The 22,481-nt window shown below is 39.4% G+C and overlaps 1 protein-coding gene across 3 annotated transcripts in view; it reads right to left on the reverse strand.

The window, feature by feature from the left end:
• Positions 1-591: 591 nt before the first annotated feature.
• Positions 592-22,481, reverse strand: part of EHHADH (enoyl-CoA hydratase and 3-hydroxyacyl CoA dehydrogenase) — an 87,595-nt gene continuing 65,705 nt past the window's right edge. For all 3 annotated transcript variants that reach the window (XM_077117777.1, XM_077117775.1, XM_077117776.1), the window contains 2 exons: positions 7,588-7,929; positions 592-2,216 (listed from right to left, as the gene is read on the reverse strand). In XM_077117777.1, coding sequence (XP_076973892.1) covers positions 955-2,216; positions 7,588-7,929 — 1,604 coding nt within the window. In that variant the 3' untranslated portion in view covers positions 592-954. The remainder of the gene's footprint in view (positions 2,217-7,587; positions 7,930-22,481) is intronic.

The raw sequence follows: 22,481 nt of genomic DNA on the forward strand, positions 1-22,481 counted from the left end.
GTTTTGGCCAGCGAGCCTCTCCTGTGGAGTTCATATAGACCCTCCTTTGGAATCGTCAGCTTCACAGCCTGCCCTACGGATTTTGGACTCTACATTCGCACGGTTATGTGAGATACTTTCATAAATTTTATATTTACAAATATTTCCTGTTGATTTTGTATCTCTGGAGAACCCTAACTAATACAGCATGATTTGCCAAGCTACCCTGAGTTCTTCATTCTGGTCTGCAGTACTTCATTCCCTCACCATTTCCCAACTGTGTTTTGCCCACAACTTCAAAACTGTTCTGCTTTTGATATCTTGCCTCTCTTTGGGAAGACTCCCATGCCCAATCCCAGAATCTGTCACTGTTTACCCTGCCAACCATCTCTACCTTACCTCTGAACAGTATGGACTGAACTTCACCCGAGGCTTCCATGCTGGTTCAATGCCCCTCTGGACAGTAGGTCTGCCTAATACCATCAGATGGGTACAGATGCTCAGGAGCTGCTCAATGAAAAATTGTTGAATGAATGATCCTTAATATTTCCCATCAGTGATGTGTGTGTATGTGAGGGTGTGAGGGTAAAAGGAGTGAAATGAATTTAGGACTTAGGTCCATGTAGCATTTATTTATTTATGACAATTTTCCATTGATCAAAGCACTTGAGAATCTCAACTTATTCCTGAGGCTCTCTCCTCCTTAGCTATCATGGTATCAACCCAAATTTTTTCATTAGGACTGAAATAATTTATCTGACAAGGGCAGATGCAGAGGCATAGGAAGCACATTCTTAAAGATTTGTCCCATTAGAATCAACAGACATATGACCCAAAGAGGAGGTTTTAAACTGACTATCTCTCTTGCTTTATATTTCAGAGCAATCTTACTATGGATCTTTGGATGGAATTTCACTGAAATTCAGTGAGTATTACCTACATATCAGCATGTGAGGTGTAATCTGGTGGACTGAATCACAATTTACTGCTGGGGGGCCCTGCCAAGCTTTGCCATTCTTTCAGAGGGGGGTTTCCGAGGGAAGCCAGTTTTTTCAGATAGTCACTGGGCTCGAGTTGGGGGATATCAGGATTCTGCCTGTAATATTTGTGCAACTTCTCTAGCACTGTGGGCAGTCCTACTGTGGAAGCATAGAACATAGGCCCACCCCTGTGCCGTGGCCATCTATATCCCTGCAAATAGACAACATCAATGTGCTCTGGGCCAGCAGCCATTCCTTCTCCTAAGATTCGGAAAGCTTCATTGATAAGCGCATATAAGCAGCGCTCAAGGATCTCATCCTGGCTAATGATACGTGGTTCAATGCGGTGGGTTTCTCTGTACTGGGACAGAAATTTAGAAAGCCAGGGATCAGGCTTATGAATCCTACCCAGTGGCTTGTCATATTGGTACCAACCCTTGCCTGTCTTCTGCCCAAATCGTCCTACTTCACAAAGCATATCTGGAATTGGGCAATATCTTTGGCTGCCTCGCTTTCGGGCAGGAGTGCCTGGAGGCAAAGTTGGTCCAGTAAGACCCTGCCCTTTCCGAGATCTCCAACCCACATCCAACCCAGCAAGATCAGATACTCTGAAAGGTCCCATTTTAAAGCCAAACTCTTCCAGCACCCGATCTATCTCCTCTGGCTTACTGCCTTCTTCTAACAAGAAGTAAGTCTGATTATAATAAGGACTCAACATTCGATTCCCAACAAATCCAAAGCAGTTACCTACAACTACTCCGATTTTGTTAATCTTTTTTGATAGGTTCATAACAGTGGCAATAGTAGTGGGGGAAGAGTATTGGCTGGGGATGATCTCTAACAGCTTCATGACATGAGCTGGTGAGAAGAAGTGGGTGCCAATGACCAAGTGAGGACGATCAGTGGAGGAAGCAATCTCATCAATGTCCAGGGCTGAAGTATTGCTGCACAAAAAAGCTTCTGGCTTGCATATGGCTGACAGCTCAGCAAAGACCTGCTTCTTCAGGTTCATTTCCTCAAATACTGCCTCAATGACTAAATCTACCCCAGCAAGCTCCTTCATAGAAGTAGTTAACTTGGGTTTTGGTCCCAACCAAGGCTGGCCATTCTGCTGCATTTTGGATGCTTCCTTTTCCAGGAGGGAAGTTATTATTCTGTTTGCAGTTTCGAGCTGCTTCTTGTCCAATTCGACAGCAGTCACAGGGATCTTGGCCCTTGCAAGAGAAACGACAATGCCTCGACCCATGGTTCCCAAGCCTGAAAATAAGAGTGAAGGAAAAAAAAAAAAGTGAAGCAGTGGTTCTGGGAACTGGAAAATTTCTCATTGGATGAAAGGGATCTGTGGAGATATGGCATTCAAAGAGATTAATTCAAGGAACATAATGGATTGAGTACTAGTTATGACTATGCACTGTGTTAAGTGCCCCAGAGAATATAAAATTGTTTTAGATTCACACATATATACACACACAAACATTAGGCCTAATAAATTAGTTCAACAAGGCTATGGGACACAAAATTAATATAAAAAATCAATTGTACTTTATATACTAGCAACGAACAATTCAAAAATGAAATTAAGAAAATTCCACTTACAATAGCATCAAAAAGAATAAAATACTTAAGGATAAATTTAACAAAATAAGTGTAAGATTTGTACACTAAAAAGTACAAAATATGGTTGAAAGAAATTAAAGAAGCCCTAAATAAATGAAAGGACAACACATGTTAATGGATCAGAACACTTAATATTATTTGGATGGCAGTACTTCCCAAATTGATCTGGAAATCCAATGTAATCCCTATCAAAATTCCAACAGTACTTTGTAGAAATTGACAAGTTGATCCTAAAAATCATATGGAAATGCAAGGAATCCAGAATATTAAGAACTATCTTCAAAAAGAAAAACAAAGTTGGAGGACTTTCTGATTTCAAAACAAAGCTGGAGGACATCTTAATTTCAAAACTTATGATAAATATACAGTATTCAAGACAATATGGTCCCGGCATAAGAATAGACATAAAATAGAATTGAGAGTTTAGAAATAACCCAAATCTTTTTGGCTAATTGATTTTTGACAAGCGTGCCAAGACCATTGGATGGATAATGAATAATCTTTTTAAAAAATGGTGCTGGATATCAACAGGCAGAAGAATAAAGTTGGACCCTCACACCATATACAAATACCAACCAAAATGGATCACAGATTAAATGTAAGAGCTAAAATTAAAACTCTCAGAAGTAAATCTTAGGAATAAATCTTCATGACCTTAGAAAATGGTTTCTTAGATATGATACCAAAAGTACAAGCAGCAAAAGAGAAAATAGATAAATTGGACATTTTATCTTCCTGCTTCATGAAACAGGAAGCCAGGAGAAGCTAGCAGATGATGCCATGTTCTCCATGTGCCTTTCCAGATGAGAAAGAAACTCTGACTGTGTTTTCCATGTGCCTTTCACTTGAGAAAGAAACCCTGAATTTTGTCGGCCTTCTTGAACCAAGGTATCTTTCCCTGGATGCCTTAGATTGGACATTTCTATAGACTTGTTTTAGTTGGGACATTTTCTCAGCCTTGGAACTGTAAACTAGCAACTTATTAAATTCCTCTTTTTAAGAGCCATTCCATTTCTGGTATATTACATTCTGGCAGCTAGCAAACTAGAACACCAATTTTAAAAGGCCAAGGATCTAATAGCATTTCTCCAAAGAAGACATACAAACAACCAATAGGCACATGAAGAGATATTCAACATCCTCATTCATTAGGGAAATGCAAATTAAAACCACGAAGATACAATGTCATACCCACTAGAATGGCTAGAATTTTAAAAGTGGACAATAATAAGTGTTGGAAAGGATGTTGAGAAAGTGGAACCCTGATGCATTGCCGGCAGGGCTGTAAAATGGCATGGCTCCTGTGGGAACCTTGGCTGTTCCTCAAAATGTTAGACCTGGAGTTACTATAAGATCCAGAAATTTCACACCTTGGTATATACCCAAGAGATTAGAAAATCTATGTCTACATAAAAACTTGCATACAAATGTTCATAGCATTATTATTGATAATAGTCAAAAAATAGAAACAACCTAAAAATTTATCAACTGATGACTGGATAAACAAAACATGGCATATCCATATGGTAGATATTATTTGGCAATAAAAAGGAATGAAGTACTGATACCTGCTACAACACAGGTGAACCCTGGAAACATTATGCTACGTGAAAGAAGCCAGATACAGAAGTCCACATATCGTATGATTCCATTTAAATGAAATGTCTAGAATAGATAAATCAACAAATACAGAAAGCAGATTATATCTACCACAAGACTGAGGGGAGTGGGGAATGAGGAGTGGCTGTTAATGGGTACAGCATTTCTTTTTGGGGTGCTGAAATGTGCTAAAATTATTATGGTGATCATTGCAGAACTGTGAATCTCTGAACACCATTGAATTGTACTCTTCAACAGGGTGAATTTTATGATATGTGAATTACATCTCAATAAAACTGTTATAAAAAACCATGAGTAGGGCTTGGTAACACTCAAGGAGCTTATAATCTAGTGATGAGACGAAGAAATTCACAAATAGCCATCATATAAGGTAAAATAATTGGTACGAGAAGTTCAGATTTCTTGGGGGATTCAAAAGATGGAGATTAAATTTGGTTGTATGAACAAGGGAAAATTTCAAAACAAAGACATCATATCAAATCCAAATTTCAGTACCCATAAACAAAGTTTTATTGGAACAGGATCACACTTATTCATTTTCATATTGTCTGTTTTTGTGCTCTAATGGCAGAGCTGAATATTCGCAATGGAGACTGACAGGCAGGCCCACAAAACCTCTAATGTTTATCTGGCTCTTTACAGATACAGTGTGCCAGCCCATGCACGAGAGGGGGGAAGAGCCATGAGTCAAAAAAACCTGGGTCTCAGAATGATCTGTGGAGTGAGCGAGATAGAAATCTTTATTACGTTAAGCCACTGACATTTTTTGGTTACCTGTTACCAAGGTGTTAAATACCTTAACCGAACCCCTTGTGGATGAAACATTATTCTTCTATACCTCAGACAGACAGTCTTCAGGACAGGTTTTGAATATAGGATATTATCAGTACTCAGATCATTAATTTAGCTGCTTTGGAATAAGATAATTCCATTTAATTTTCCAAGTTCATTCAAGTCTGCATCTTGCCTAGTAATAAGAAGGCTGAATAGCTGTCACGGCTACAGCATGTATTCTAAACTTTAGCTCGGGTAAATATTAGGACATAGAGTGTAGGGTTCAAAATTGTGGCCTTTTGGCTCTTAGTTTAAAACCTCACATAAAATTTTCAGCATTGTAGAAATTATGTTCTCACTGGGAAGGTACAAAGTAGTGAGAACTTACATGAATGTGCTTTGTGAGCTGTAACTCAAACTAGGTGATATCTTAGATCTGAAGGGAAGGAAAGCACTTCATCTCAGAACAGGTCTGATAAAGGACTTTTGGGGGGCTACAAATCAATTCCCAGTCTAAATCACAAAAGTGAGCCAGATTAATGCTTTGTAGAAGTGTTCTAGCTATAATTTCAGATTTTTTTCTTTATTTCTATAACTTGGCATGTTTCATTGAATCATTGATATTAAAACATGCATGGAAACATAATTTTTGTTTTCTCAAAAAAAGTTCTCAACTCCTAAATTCCCCTCTTACATCTTGTGGTTTCAAGATATTCAAAACCGTCAGACAAAGGACTGAAAGACCTTTTCACTGTTTTTTATATTCTTATATGTACAGATATTTATGTTGAATTCAGTTTTCCTAATTTTGCTTCATAAACACATACAGGTAGGGGTAAGGAGTCCTGCTCCCCTATCAGATTACTACCTTTAACTGCCATGGAATTAAATTTTGTCAGCCATCTCTTCTAGTGAGAAAAGTAAACAAATAACAAGGGATGCTTTAAACACCAGTTCTGCAGTTTTTGGTCAACTGCATTCTTCTGCCCTCCTCAAACTGCAGCCCCGAGAGGTGGGAGAAACATGAGGTTGCAGCGGCGTGATCTCAGCTGTGGCTCCAGCAGGCCTGAGAAGCCTGGGCGCGGGCTCGCAGAAAGGGCAAGGTTGGCACAACCTGAGATTGCCGGGGGGCATGGTAGAAGGGCAACAAATCACGGAATTTGAGACTTGGCAAGAGAGTGGATGAAGTGATGACTCTGGAAGTTAAAGCTGGAATAGAGAAGGAAGTAAAGCTATGGGGCTGATCAGTTACGGACTATAGTCAGAATAACGGACTCAGAGACACGGAAGGATGCGAAGTCGTGGTAAAAACATGGGATGTCCGATTTCAGAGGTGGAGAAATACAAGTGTGGACAGTGGTGAAGTGGGGCATAGCCACTGGCCCTGTGGAGGCAAAAGAAGTCAGAAGCAAGGGGGCTGGGAGGACTGTCCACACAGGAGAGGAAGATGAGCAGGATGGCTGACCTTGGGTCAAAGTGGATAACTGTGGGCCAGGTACCAAAAATGTGACCAAATGTGGGAGAGCAATGCCAGTGGTAAGGAGAGATGGGGTGACAGGCCAGACAGCGGGACCACAGAGGAGCGTGCCCTGACAGGGGAGTGACTCTGGGGAAGCAGCAGCATTCTCCTGAGAGGGCTGCAGGCAGAGTAGGCCCGCAGGGAAAGTTGGTTTCAGTCAGAGAGATGAAGAGGGAGCTCTTGGTGAAGAGGATGAGAACAAGCCTTCCAGAGGGCACAGGGGAACAGAAGGAGACTGCGACAGTCTTTTAAAAAGGTTCACAACAAGGAAATATGGAAACTCTCAAGTGACAACAAACATGATACTGATAAACTAATCTTTCTCTATTGTTTTGTATCAATTATTCTTGTTTTTGTATTAATTAATCCTGACTTGAAGAAATACAGGGGAAAAAACAGGTAATTACCCAAGAATTAGAGACACGTTGGTATTGCTGAAAGAGAGTGCTGTTCAGAATGAGGAAGATTTCATGTTCTTCACGGAGCAATTTCTCCAACTCCTTTAAAAGCAGAAGTGAACTAAGAGAGTCAGGGCTGGAAAAAGCACAATGTATGTGTATTAGAGATGTAATATGTTATATCACAATTGACCGAGACCAGGAAAATTCTGGGGAGAGAAAGTAGGGAAGCCACTGTTTCAGGGTTCAGATGGATTTCAGGACAGTGGTTTTGAACCAGAGGAAGTGAATGTATCCAGGGATCAGAAAGACAGAGAGTTTATTTCAAATGCCTAGTTACAACAGTGAGAGGCCATGCCTTTAACATGTTAAAACAATAATCATTATTTGGAAATCTAGGAGTGAGATTCATACACGGAAGAATGAAGGATGAGTAAAAACTGCAAGAGTCTGGAGTCAGGCAGTCCTGGAGTCAGATCTCCATACCATGCTCGTTTATTTTTATTAGCTCATGGCTGAGTAGCACGTCAAGAACTTATATGTAAAATGAAGACAGTAATTTACACCTCAGGGGTTTGGGTGAGAATGAGCTGACATAGGTAACGTGTGCCATGGGCTCTGGTACCTGGTGGCCCTTGGCATGCAGAAGCACTTGACCTGTGCGGATTTGGAGACTGCATGAAGCATCCCACATTCTTACCTAGAACGCCGACGGAGGAGATGGGCTGTGCCGACGCCGTTTTCCAGGACGCCCCGGTAGGAGTTGACCACTTATTTACGATCCTCTCGGCCAGGAAGGCATATTGCAGGGCTTTCGCTTGCCCTGATTCCTGAAGGTACAGGAACAGCTCCTTCTCCTTCTCGATGCCCACCTCATAGGGATGCTGCACGGCCGCCTGGACCGCACGGACACAGGTCTCCTGAGACAGGCACCCAGGGTACAGCTGCCGTGTCTTCCGGAAGGCTTCGCTGAGGATGGTGTCCATGTCGGGAAGGCTCGGAATTGGCTTGTTGCAGAGTCTACGGGATTCTAGAGATTGCTCTGAAAGGAACGAGGAAGGAAATGTTACTTACACAAAGGGAATATATAATAGTATATATTAATTAATATATAATAATAACTATCACATAATAATAGTGATACTCTCTTCAAATTGAAAGTTGAAAATGAAATACTATTCATGAAGATAGTTAATGTAACACTAATGCCAAAATCCCTGACATCTTTGTAAGTTAGTCCTATGAAATAGAATTTAATAGATTTAAAAAAAATTTTTAAGTTGCCTAATCAAGGCATAAAAGTTACCTTTTTCTTTTATTCCAAAGCCAAGATGATTTTGTAACAGATTGAATGTCTATCTGTCAATGAGTTTGAGGAAAATATTTCTGAGTTAATGATGTTTTAAATAAAAAAATAATCTTAATTCAATTCACAGTAGTAACAAAAAACTTTTAAATACATAGAAAAGAAAACTGATACTGGTGCAAGGGTAGACATATATACCGATGGAAGAGAATTGAGAGTGCAGAAAGAAATTCTTACAATTGTAGTGAAATAATTTCGACAAAGATGCCAAACCAATTCAATGGGGCAGGGAAAGTCTTTACTAAAAATGGTACTGATACAAATGAACATCCATATGCAAAATAACAACTTAGATCCTTCTCTGGCACCATACTCAACAATTAACTCAAAATGGATCGTAAGTCTAAACTTAAGAGCTAAATATATTTAAATTTCTAGAAGAAAACAGGAAAAATCTTTCTGACTTTTAGGTTAGACAAAGTGTTCTTATATATAGCATCAAAAGCACAATCCATAAAAGAAAAAAAATCAGTAAACTGAACTTCATCAAAATTAAAAGTATTTGCATTTCAAAGGCCACCATTAAGAAAATAAGTGACAAGTCATGGACTGGAAGAAAATACTTGTGTGGTAGGCAGAAAAACGGTACCCCAAAGATAACAAGTCCTCATCCCTGGAATCTGTGCATATATTAACTTACACAGCAAAAGTGACTTTATAGATGTGATTAAGAGATGGAGATATTATCCTGGCTATGTAGAGGTGGCTCAATTTAATCACATGAATCCTCAAAGGCATAGAACCTTTCTCAGCTGTGGTGAGAGAGAGAGTCAAGGGTGGAAAAAGGGTCTGACAGATCTGATGTGAGAAGCACTTGAGCTGCCATTGCTGGCTGTGAAGATGGGGGAAAGGGGCCGAGAGCCTAAGAATGTAGCAAAGATAGGAACGGCCATCAGTTTACAGGCAGCAAGAAAGTGGGGTCTTTGACCTAGAAGAAGAGGAACTGAGTTCTGGCAACAACCTAAATGAACAGGAAATGGATTCTCCCTGAAAGTCTCCTGGAAGGAATAAAGCAGTTGACATCTGGATTCTAGTCAACTTACCAGACTTATGACCTAAAGAATTGTAAAATAATACATGTGTTTTGTTTGAATTGCTAAATTTGTGATGACTTGTCATCACAGCAACAGAAAACTAATACAATACAATTTACAAATCAAATATCTAATATAGCACTTATGTCCAAAATACATAATGAAGTCTTGCCATTTAAGAAGACAACCCAATTTTTAAAACAGGCAAAAAACTTTTGTAGATAATTCACCAAAGAGAATATATGAATGGCTAATAAACACATGAAAAGATGTTCAACATCATCAGGCATTAGGGAAATGCAAATTAAAACCACAATGAATGTGACAGGCAACTTCTAAATAATGGACATTATTTCTGAAATTAGGCTACAAAAAAAAACTCTGGCTTTGGTTTTGGTCACTCTCTTTTGTGCTCTCATATGCTCACTCTGATGGAAGCCACCTACCATGCTCTCTCTATGGAGAAATCCATATGGCAAAAATCTGAGGGAGGTCTTTGGACATCAGCTAGTGAGGAACTGAGGCCCTCAGTTCAATAACCCATAAGGAACTGAATCCTACTGACAACAACTTGAGTGAGCTTGGAGGTAGACCCCCAGTCAAGTCCTGACATGATCACAGTTCCATCCTGCACCTTGAATGCAGCCTTATGCAAAATCTTGAGCCAGAGGACCTTGCTAAGCCACACCTGGGTTCCCGGCCCACAGAAATTGAAATAAATGATTTTTCAGCCATGAAGTCTTGGGATAATCTGTTATGCAGAGTGCCGGTTTGAAAGGATTATGAATCCCAGAAAGCCATGTTTTAATCTTGATCCACCTTGTGGAGGCGGCCATATCTTTTAATCCCTATTCAGCACTGTAGGGTGGAGACTTGATTAGATTATCTCCATGGAGATGTGACTCACCCAACTGTGGGTGTTAACCTTTGATTGGAGGGAGATATGACTCTACCCATTCCAGGTGGGTCTTGATAAGTTTGCTGGAATCCTTTAAAAGCAGAAAAATTTTGGAAAGAGCCACGAGACCCATGAGAACCACAAGAGCCCACGTAGCCAAAGACCTTTGAGATGAAGAAGCACCACTGGGGGAGCTTCATAAAACAAGAACCCTGGAGAGAAAGCTAGCAGATGTTGCCATGTTTGCCATGTGCAAAGGTATCTTTCCCTGGATGCCTTAGATTGGACATTTCTATAGCCTGCTTTAATTTGGACATTTTCATGGCTTTAGAACTGTAAACTTGCAACTTAATAAACTCCCCTTTTTAAAAGCCATTCTGTTTTTGGTATATCACATTCCGGAAGCTAGCAAACTAGATGATGCAGCTATAGTTAACTAATACAGACCCACTAGAATCACTAATCAAAAAGGCCGACAGTATCAAATGCTGATGACAATGTGGAGAAACTGGAACACTCATTCATTGCCGGGGAGAATGTAAAATGGCACATATACTTTGGTAAGCAGTTTGGCAGTTTCTTTTTCTTTCTTTCTTTTTTTTTTTAAGTGTGAATACTATTTTTATTTAAAGGAAATAAAGAGCAGTTATGCCTTTGGCCTAACTGGAAAAGGCAAAACCTGCCTAGATACATCCAAAACCAAAACAGCGGCAATCACAAATAAGGGCCACAGCAATGATAATCAATCCTTTGTGCAAACCAGGCCAAACCTGTCTTCCCACAGAGCCCTAAACATTCAAACTCTTTCTAACATGTATTTAGGAAAAGTTATTAGAAATTAATTTGCCTTTAGACATCTTCATATCGGTTTGGCAGTTTCTTAAAAAGATAAACTTATTTTTCAACTTAGTGATTTCCCTTCTAGGGATCTACCCAAGAGAAATGAAAACATGTGACCATGAAATAAAAACATAGAAATAAATGCTCGTAGCAGCATTATTCATAATTGCCTCAAACTGGAAACAACCCAAATGTCCATTAACTGATGAATGGATAAATAAAAATGCGACATTTCTATACAACAGAGTATTATTCAGCAATAAAAAGAAGCAAACTACTGATAGTTGCTGCAACACAGATAAATCTCCAAATCATTATGCTAATTGAAAGAAGCCAAGTAAAAACGACTGATTCCATTTGTATCAAATGTCCAGAAATAGCAAATCAACAGAAACAGAAGGATCAGTAGTTCTCCAGGGTTGAGGTGAGAGTGTGCAATTGGGCATAAGGGAATTTTCTGAAGTAAAAGGACATATTCTAAAACTATATTGGGGGGATAGATGTATACAACTCTATAAGGTAAATTATAATTCAGTAAAGCTACTAAAAAGTACCTAAAGATGAATTAATAAGAAAATAACAGGACTTAAAGAAGATAACTAATATTTTATTGAAAAACATAAAAACACCTTAATAAAAATATGCCATATTCTTGTATATAAAAATTTAATAGCATAAAAATATAATTATTCTACATATACACACATTTGTCTGCATAGGAAATTCTAAATAGAGCCCTTATGGTTCTATTTTTTTGAAATAACTCAACAGAATGTGTGCTGGTTTGAAAGGATGTATGTGCCCTAGAAAAGCCATGTTTTAATCCTAATCCCATTTTGTAAAGGCAGCCATTTCTTATGTGGTTTAATCAAGAGTGGTTGTTAAACTGGATTAGATGGAGGCATGTCTCCACCCATTTGGATGGGTCTTGATTGGTTTACTGGAGTCCTATAAAAGAGGAAACATGTTGGAGAATGAGAGAGATTTGGAGAGAGCAGAGAATGCTGCAGCATCATGCAGCAAAGAGTCCACAAGCCAGTGACTTTTGGAGATGAAGAAGGAAAACGCCTCCCAGGGAGCTGCATGAAACCAGAAGCCAGGAGAGAAAGCTAGCAGATGACGCTGTGTTAGCCATGTACCCTTCCAGATGATAGAGAGAAACTCTGTCTGTGTTCACCATGTGCCCTTCTCACTTGAGAGAGAAACCGTGAACTTTACTGGCATCTTGAACCAAGGTATCTTTCCCTGGATACCTTAGATTGGACATGTCTATAGACGTGTTTTAATTGGGACATTTTCACAGCCTTAGAACTGTAAACTAGCAACTTATTAAATTCCCCCTTTTAAAAGCCATTCTGTTTCTGGTATATTGCATTCTGGCAGCTAGCAAACTAGAACAGAATGTTTCTAACATTTGCATGAAAAAATAAATGTGCAACAAGTTACAGTTACCAAAACTTGAGCAAAAACTATTTTCTGAAAAGTGCTACCAACTTTTTAAGAATAAACCACTGTATAAGAAATATAAACCTTAGCTACTTAGACATCTACCAGGGTTTATAAAACAGTTTCACTATAAAAAGACACCTGCATGTGAGCTTCTTCAGTACTGGGCTGCGTTAATGTGTGTCCAAGAGAGAACAGGTAAGGTTTGAACGTAATCTTGTGCTCATGGAAATATATCTATGAGGCGCTGCATAATTGCAACCTCTTTTTTTAACCTAGGAGGCAAGACTATTTCCTTAATGCTTGATTACTAAGTAGAACTGAAAGGAATGGGTTTCTAAATTAGTGATTTCCTATATGATTGAGAATAGGATTCAGGGAATGAGCGAAGACAGTGGCTAGCAGCATTTGGGCTCTGTTTGCTTTGCTGCTGTGGAGGAAACATGAGCTCTACCCAACCAGCTACCAATTACTTGTTCAATTTTCTAATGAGCTAACCCAGTCCTCAATTTATAGGAATGCAGTATGGGGATTTCCTTCCAGGATCTAAAGCAGATTAAATTCACTGGTGGGTTTAAAAGGAAGGCAAGCATGGACAGAGGGGAAAGGGAGAGGGAAAGAACGAGTGTGTGGAGCATCAAGGGTTGATGAACAGGGCTGAGCTGTCCGTGCTGTGGCCTAAACTGGTGGCTGGTGCAGCCTGTGCCACGGAATGGAATAGATGGTTTGGGACTTCTTAGAGCTGCATCTCTGTCCTTGTGGTGCTACCACTGTTCACAGCACTGCCGGAGCTGATTCTCAACCTCGTGGTGCACATCTGAATCATCTGGGGGAGTTTAAAAGATTCAGATCTCTGTGCCCTACCATGGACCCAAATGAGAATGTCAAAGGGGTGGGCCCTGGGCATGAGTATTTTAAAAAATTCTTTTTAAAGTGGCCTCTGGGAGGTCCTAGTTCAGAGCTATGTCAGTCACTATATATCAAGGATAGCTGCAGCTCCAAGCAACTTTGCCCTGAGCCAGAGGGGATCCGGCAGGGGAAGGGAGGGGAGGGACAGTTTAATGGTGTGCAATAATTATTGCTGATCAGCATAACCCTGTTTTCCTGGTGTTTTTGTTTCCTAGGCTGCTCAAAGCAAATGCATTGAAACAATTTGGCTTGAACAACAGGAATTTGTTTGCTTATAGTTAAAGTCTGGGAAAATGTCCAAATCAAGCCATCATCAAGGTGATACTTTCTTCCTGAAGACCAGGTGCCAGTGATTCTTGGCTCCTCTGCCACATGGCAAGGCACATAGTGGCATCCGCTTCCCTCTCCCTTCTTTGATTTCAGCTTCTTGGTTGAGTGGCTTTTTCTCTCCCTCTCGCTCTGTATTCATTCTATTTATACAGGACTTCAGTAACAGAATTAAGACCCTGCCTGAATGAGGTGGGTCACACCTTGTGGTAGTTAGATTCAAGTGTCAACTTGGCCAGGTGAAGATGCCTAGTTCTATTGCTGTGGACATGAGCCAATGGCATGTGAACCTCATTTGTTGCTGATTACATCTGCAGTTGGCTAGGAGGCGTGCCTGCTGCAGTGAATGATGTTTGATTTAATGGCTGGTGCTCAAATGAGAGAGCTCAACATAGCACAGCCCACACAGTTCAGCATACCTCATCTCAGCACTCGCAGCTCAGCTCAGGCCTTTGGAGATACAGAAAGGAATCACCCTGGGGAAAGTTGTTGGAACCCAGAGGGAAGGCCAGAAGAGATCATCCTGTGCCTTCCCACGTAAGAAAGAACCTCAGTTGAAAGTTAGCTGCCATTTCTCTGAAGAACAATACTTAACTAAATAAATCCCCTTTTATTGAAAGGCAATCAGCCTCTGGCAGTTAGCAAACTAGAATACACCTTAGCTGACATAGCCTCATCAGAAGGTCCTACTTACCATGGGTATGTACCCACTGGAATGGATTAAGAACATGTTTTTCTGGGGGACACACAGCTGCAAACCACCACACAGCTCAAAATGCAGATGGGCGTTCTGGGTGCCCCCCATGGCTCCTGTCCACACCAACCCTACGGCCAAGCCAGGCCAACCCGTGGGAGAGTTTGGGATCAGGACACAATCATAGATGGGTTCTCTCTGCTCAATTTCCTATCCTTCTCTTGCTGTAGCTATTTAACTGAAGGATGCTATGTTTGTACAGCTTCAGTTTATTACTAAAAAATATTTTCAGAATGTCCCCTTTGGTTCTACAGGTATGATGTCTCCAAAGTGCATTTCTTGCACTGTAACCTCGGCATTTTAAAGTCTCTCTGCTGTACCCACGTATTAAGACAGGCAATGTCAGTGGGTCAGCACCAGCTTTTGCTGCCTAGGAAAACCAGGATGGGAGGAACTGCTAATTAGTAATTCAAATATGCTTATAATTGAATTTTTTCCTTGACCTGTCCACATTATTTTTCTTAACTCTATAAGACCTTCTAAGGCAGAAGAATATTCAGGTTTTGACAAAAATAAGTGAATCATACTCCTGAAGGAAGAAAAGGTATTATCTTCTTTCCTTCCTCCTGCTAAATTGAAAGGAAAAGATTTATTCTGTCTAATCTGCAGTTCACAGAAATGGTTTCTTTAGACATAAAGGACTCCTCTTCTTTACCCTGATAAACAGTCACCTGTGTCCATCACAGAAGCTTGGCAAAGGACAGAACAAATGCACTTTTACAGGTTTTGGGGAAGCCACCCTCAGAACTACGTAAAAAAGGAAATTCAGTTGAGATGTATGCCTAACTCCTATCTATGTAAGGTAGATACATTGCTCTTTTGAAACGTTTATAGAAATGTTCACGAAAAGTAAAACTAAATTACAAGAAGCAAAATGTTAACATGAAGAGAAAGGCAAATGAAACAGTTAAGAATTTTTTTTAAGTTACAAAATCCAAATGAACAAATGACCATAAAAGATAACCAAGGGACGGGCCACAGGCAGAGTTCTGGCCTGCTGAGCTGCAGACCTGGGTTCAGTTCCTGGTGCCTGCCCAGCAAAAAAAAAAAAAAAAAAGAAGGAAAAGATAACCAGGGTCTTTAAAGGCAGAATCAGAATCGCTAAAAATGGCTACCACAGCCCAGAACAGACACACTAACCAGACCAGGGTTCATTACAGGGACAAAACAGGGTTTAGGGTCCTGAGTTGAGGCTCTCAGGCAGATGTCCCTTACACCCTCGCTGTGTGAGCTGCTTGCTGCAAACCCTCCTTAGGCTCTTGGTTTTGAGTAACAGCAAATGCCTGAAGCTTCATGCTAGAAACATGGGAACAGTTCTCACTAAGTTTGGGAATAAGCAGACTGCTGGCCACATGCAAGTCCAAACACAGCACTTGCAGAACCTGGCCCTTCCTAGTTCAGCCAGAGCAATCTGGTTTGGCCAAATAATTCTGCATTGCTCCGCAAATCTACTGCACTGCAGTAGCCTGGGAGGCGTCATGAAGCTAATTAAGTTCTACCGTCAGCTCTCCTGGATATACCTTAAGTTTGTAGAAAGATCTGCAACTATTTCCCAAATCACATTTTAGACTCCTACATTCCCCTCCCACCCAAAATTGGTTCCAACACTGCTGATTGGAACACTGGCTATTGGAAATTCCCTTCCCTCCCTCTTTTCCAACTGGAGGTAGAAGCTAAATAACTGTTCTTAATCTTTTCCTCTCATTATTTATTTTAAAGGCATCATTTGTGCAGTGAGGGAGGAGTGGGAATAGGCTGAATTAATGAAATGTTTTTACAAGTGGGAAAAGGGAACTCAATATTTTTCCACGTATTTAAAAAAATTTAGATATAATTCACATACCATAAAATTAACCATTTCAAATGTAGTTCAGTGATTTTTAGTATATTCACAAAGTTGTGCAATCGTACATGTATGTTTTTAACCATGTCCTATATAAATGACTTACTAAGAGATTGCAAGTAGTGTTTGCATGCCAAGTATAAAAAGTCAAAACTAGGGCAGTGCCACGGTGGCTCATTGGCAGAATTCTTGCCTGCCACGCCAGAGTCCCGGGATTGTTTCCTGGTGGCTGCCCAGGCGAAAAAAAAAAAAAGTCAAAACTAGAAAAAGTTATTTTCACTCTTACCCTAGGCCTCAGTACATCAGTGGTTCTCAAAGTGTGGCCTAGAAAAGCAGCATCCACATTACCTAGGAACTCATTGGAGATGCAAATTCTTTGGCCCCACTAAAGATCTACTGAATTTAAAAGTAATGAATAGAGTCCTGTAATCCAGGTTTAATAAGCCCTCCAAGTGATTCTGATGTCAAGAAAAGTTTGAGAAGCATTGCTCTAGATCAAGACAATTGCATCAGCACCAGACAACTATAGATTTGTACCTATGCACATATTTTTATAATGTATACACATATTTATTATTAATATACTAGATTTTTGTGGACTCTTTCTTCCAAATCAATGTATAATTTCATTCTGCCAAAATGACTACATATTAATTGCCGTATTTCAAACCAAAGAAAACAAAAAAAAAGAGGAAAACAGAAAAGTATAAAAAGAAAGGAGAAGCACAAGACCTCAAAAGGTAAAATAAATAAGTTGAACTACATGTCTCTAAGGTAACAAAGGGTAAATGTAGATGATTCTCTGAGCTAAAGCTCTATATTGGATCTGCTCTATTTCTCTACCTTGCATCTCCATCACTTATTTATTACAAATCAGCACCAAGAAATCATAAGATTTCAAACAGTGGAGCTCATTTTTGAAATAATAAATGCAAAACCAAGTGAATACAAAACTTTAGAAGAGTGGAGGAAACCAACTTGCAAAATAACCTTATTAAGATAATCAAATGCCCTAGACACAACAGAAATGGCCCAGCTAGATGACCAAATCAAAACACCAGAGCTTAAAATCAAAAGCTAACCCAATATATATGTATAATGGAATGATTTCTAAATATTTTGTTTGTTAATTTTTTTTAATTAATAAAAAAAGTTAAAAAAAAAAAAGCTAACCCAATGGGACAAAATATATGGAAACCACATATCGGATAAAGGTTTGTTATCCTGTGTATATAAAGAAATTATACAGCTAAACAAAAAAAGAACAACTAACCTAATTATAAAATGGGCAAAGGATATAAATAGACATTTTTCTGAAGAACAAATACAAATGGCTAAAAAAGCACATGAAGAGATGCTTATCTTCATGAGCTATAAGGGAAATGCAAATCAAGATCACAATGAGATATCACTTCACACTTACAAGAATGGCTGCTATTAAACAAACAGAAAACTACATATGTTGGAAAAGATGTGGAGAAATTGGAACACTTATTCACTGCTGGTGGGAAAGTATAATGGTGCAGCTGCCATGGAAGTCAGTTTGGCGATTCCTCAGAAAACTCAGTATCGAGTTGCTCTATGATTCAGCAATAACAGTATTTGGTATATACCCAGAAGAGCTGGAAGTGTAACACAAACAGGCATTTGCACACCAATGTGCATAGCAGCACTTTTCACAATTGCCAAAAGATGGAAAGAATCCAAGTGCCCATCAACAGACAGACGAGTGGATAAACCAAATGTGATACATATACACGATGGAATATTATGCAAAAGTAAGATGAAATAAAGTCCCGAATCATGACAACATGATGACTGTTGAGGATACAATGCTGAATAAAATAAGTCAGACACATAAGGATAGCTACTATATGATTTCGCTATTATGGCTCTGGTAAAGGTAATCTCAGAGGTTTATACTGTAGAATATAGGACCTAGAAGTACACAGAAGCTACAGTCAGGGGAAAGGTTACCCAAGGAGGTTGAACTTAAAGTAAGGGAACTGATAGAAGTGATGGTAGCTAATTAGTGGGGTTATAAGTAACATTGCCATATTGAAAGTGAATATGATTGAAATACAGTGCCATATACTCCACCAATTGATTCTACAATTATAAATAAGTTCTTGCATGAACTCCTTCAAAGGTTTGATCTTGTACAAAGAATCAGTAATACAGGGGTACAGATGGGAAACTAATATTGCATGCTATGGCCTATAGTTAATAGAAGATAGCAACAGTACCACAGCAATACCAGGAGTAAATAATTGCTGTGGAGGGATAAGAAATCAGGGAAAATTTTGATTTGATATTTGGTAAGGCTATGTTTTATCAGTTCTTTCTTTAAACCAATGAATATTGTCTAAAACTGAGAGTGCTGCTAATTGTACAACCAAGTGAGAATGCTTTAAGGTTTGTTTATTTTGGACATTATCCATGATGCCCAGTGGTTGGAGGGGCCAACGGGTGCAGTGACTGAGAAGTCTAAAGGCGAACTGCAAGATATATATAGATGGAAGACAAAAAGGAAGGACAATGAGAGGCAGTGAACTGAATGAACCTTGGGGACAATGTGTGGTGCAAAATAATCCAGAAACAAAAGAACAAATATGCTATGGTCTCTTTCAGAAGATACTTATAAGAAAATTGGAGACTAGATTGTAAGCTCTTCTAGCAGTCACACTTAGTCCAAAACTGTAAGTGTATTTCTAGATATATGTAGAAGCTGGTATTTCCCTGGAACTTTGAGTACTGCTGTTAACACCTAAGATTCAGAGCTGGATCTCTACAGTTCTGAAAGTCACATTGCTACATACGATAATAGGAAAAGTAACTGAAAAAGAGATCAGGCTTCAATTAGAGATAAAAAAAAAAAAACGTGGTATGGTTGGGGCTAAGGTAAATCAGGATACAGGGCAAAAAATGATAGTGTATGTACTCTAGAGCTACTGTATGAGACCAAAGGCAGAAAGAATCTAAGTTTTCTGTAACACAATCAAATCAAACTGTCTGAATAGCTCATTCCAACCCAAACACATGGAACCCAGAATCGAACGAGGCCTTGTAATTCTGTATAGCTTAATGTCATACCCAGAGACATCTCAGATTATGGTGCACTGATAATTAAAAAGTATGGGCAGAATCCCTTAAGGGACTGGAGAAAAAATATGCAAATTAAATTTTCCCACTTGGGAAACTCCTGATACTCTCTCAAACATTAGGGAATCCCAAGAAAATAGAACAAGGCCTTGATTAAAAAAAATTTTTTTTTAATTTTTAAATAAAAAAATATAACAACAAACACAAACATTCTTAACATATAATCATTCCGTTCTACATATATAATCAGTAATTCAAATATCATTACATAGTTGCATATTCATCATCATGATCATTTCTTAGAACATTTGCATCAATTCAGAAAAAGAAATAAAAAGAAAACAGAAAAAAATTCATACATACCATATCCCTCACCCCTCCCTTTCATTGATCACTAGCATTTCAATCTACTAAATTTATTTTAACATTTGTTCCCCATATTATTTATTTTTGTTCCATATGTTTTACTCATCTGTTGATAAGGTAGATAAAAGGAGCATCAGACACAAGGTTTTCACAATCACACAGTCCCATTGTGAAAGCTATATCATTATACAATCATCTTCAAGAAACATGGCTAATGGAACACAGCTCTACATTTTCAGGCAGTTCCCTCCAGCCTCTCCACTACATCTTGAATAACAAGGTGATATCTATTTAATGCGTAAGAATAACCTCCAGGATAACCTCTCAACTCTGTTTGGAATCTCTCAGTCATTGACACTTTATTTTGTCTCATTTCACTCTTCCCCCTTTTGGTCGAGAAAGTTTTCTCGATCCCTTGATAGTGAGTCCCAGCTCATTCTAAGATTTCTGTCCCATGTTGCGAGGAAGGTCCACACCCCTGGGAGTCATGTCCCATGTAGACAGAGGGAGGGTGGTGAGCTTGCTTGTTGTGTGGACTGGAGAGGCCACATCTGAGCAACAAAAGAGGTTCTCTTGAGAGAGGGTGACTCTTAGCCCTAATTTTAAGTAGGCTTGACCTATCCTTTGTGGGGTTAGGTTTCATATGAACAAACCCCAAGATTGGGGACTCAGCCTATTGCTTTGGTTGCCCCCACTCAACCCCTTGATTTTGAGGCTTGCCTTTATGAAGCTTATTTCTGTAGTGAAGAAGCTAAGATTACCTATAATTATGCTTAAGAGTTACTTCCAGGAAACCTCTTTGGTTGCTCAGATGTGGCCTCTCTCTCTCAAAACTCAACTCTGCAAGGAAAATCATTACCTTCCCCCCATAAGTAGGACATGCCATTCAGGGGTGAAAGTCTCCCTGACAATAGGGGACATGAGTCCCAGGGTTGAGCCTGGCTCTGGTACTGAAGGATCAACAATAACTTCCACATGAAAAGGGGAAAAAGAAATATAACAAAATAACGTGTTAGTGGCTAAGAAGAATTCAAATAGAGATGAGAGGCTATTCTGGAGGCTAATTTTATGCAAGCTTCAGCTAGATATTGGTTTGCCATACCCCAACTAGCATCATTCCTGCTAACCCTAAAGAACACCAAGGACGCTAAGTGAGACTGTACAGAAGTCTCATGTACTAAGTTTACACTCTTGAAACCTATAATGTCCAGAGGGTTCCTAGGCCAGGTAAGTCCTGAAACCCAGAGGGGTCAGCCTCTCCCAGAACATCAACTAATTGCATCCCCCTTTCCTTTACTGTCGATACCACTTGTCAACATGAAAAAGTTAGAATGGACATACCCCAAAGACCCCTATAGATTGGGAGTAAGATCAAAGGAGGAGGAGGAGTTATAACAGAGAAGGTAGGATTTAACAAATGAGTATTACAACTGAATAAAAAATGATATTTCTTTTAGCTGCCAGTATTTTGGAGCAGCTAGAAGGAAAGACCTGAAAATGTGCAATGGTAACCCATACCAAATTTTGAAACCTGTTCTGTAATTACTTGTTAAAATGTACTTTGAACTCTGTGTTAGAGCACAGAAGTTATGAAAGTCAGCATTACCCCAACACGCAACTATTTAAAAAGTTGAACAAGTGATCAGACTTCAACTAGAGATATGAATGAAGTTGATTTGGATAGGACTAAGGTAAATCAGAATACAGGGAAAAGGATGATATGGTCCAAGTTTTAAAACTTCAACCTCTGGTTAAGAACAAAGAAGAGATGTTTATTTGGTGCAAAATTTGTATCTAATTTAACTTGTATGATCAGTTTATTTGAACACCATAATTATATGGAATCTTGAATACGGCATGAGATCCTCTCGGTTTGTACAGGTTAGTATGATGCTATGATATATCCCAGAGTAACTTGGGCAGAGAATAAAATAATTTCTTGCAAAGTCCCCTTGGGGGACTGGGGAGAAAAGAGGAAAGATGTAACTGCACCATTTGGGGAATTCCTGGTACTCTCACAAGCAGTGGGGACAACCAATTCAATAGGCTGAGCCCTCGATCCTGGGGCTCACCCCTAGGGAACTTATTCCTGCAAAGGAAAAACTAAACCTACTTATAATTACACCTAAGAGTCTCCCCCAGAGAACCTCTTTTGTTGTTCAGATGTGGCCTCTCTCTCTAAACCATCTTGGCAGGTAAACTCACTGTCCTCCCCGCTACGTGGGACATGACTCCCAGGGGTGTAAATCTCCCTGCCAACAAGGGACATGACTCCTGGGATTAGCCAGGATCTGCCATCATGGGACTGAGAAAGCCTTCTTGACCAAAAGGGAGAAGAGAGAAATGAAAGAAAATAAAGTTTCAGTGGCTGAGATATTCCAAACAGAGTCAAGAGGTTATCTTGGAGTTTATTCTTATGCATTATATAGATATCCCCTTTTAGTTTATGGTATATTGAAGTGGCTGGAGGAAGTACCTAAAACCATTGAACCGTGCTCCAGTAGTCTTGATTCTTGAAGACAATTGTATAACTATATAGCTTTTACAATGTGACCATGTGATTGTGAAAACCTTGCATCTGATGCTCCTTTTATCCAGGGTATGGACAGATGAGTAAAAAATATAGATAAAAAATAAATAGAGGGGGCCAAAGGGTAAAATTAATTGGGTGGATTGAAATACTAGTGGTCAATGAGAGGGAGGGGTAAA

The sequence above is a fragment of the Tamandua tetradactyla genome, chromosome 10, assembly GCF_023851605.1.
Source record: "Tamandua tetradactyla isolate mTamTet1 chromosome 10, mTamTet1.pri, whole genome shotgun sequence".
Taxonomy (NCBI): domain Eukaryota; kingdom Metazoa; phylum Chordata; class Mammalia; order Pilosa; family Myrmecophagidae; genus Tamandua; species Tamandua tetradactyla.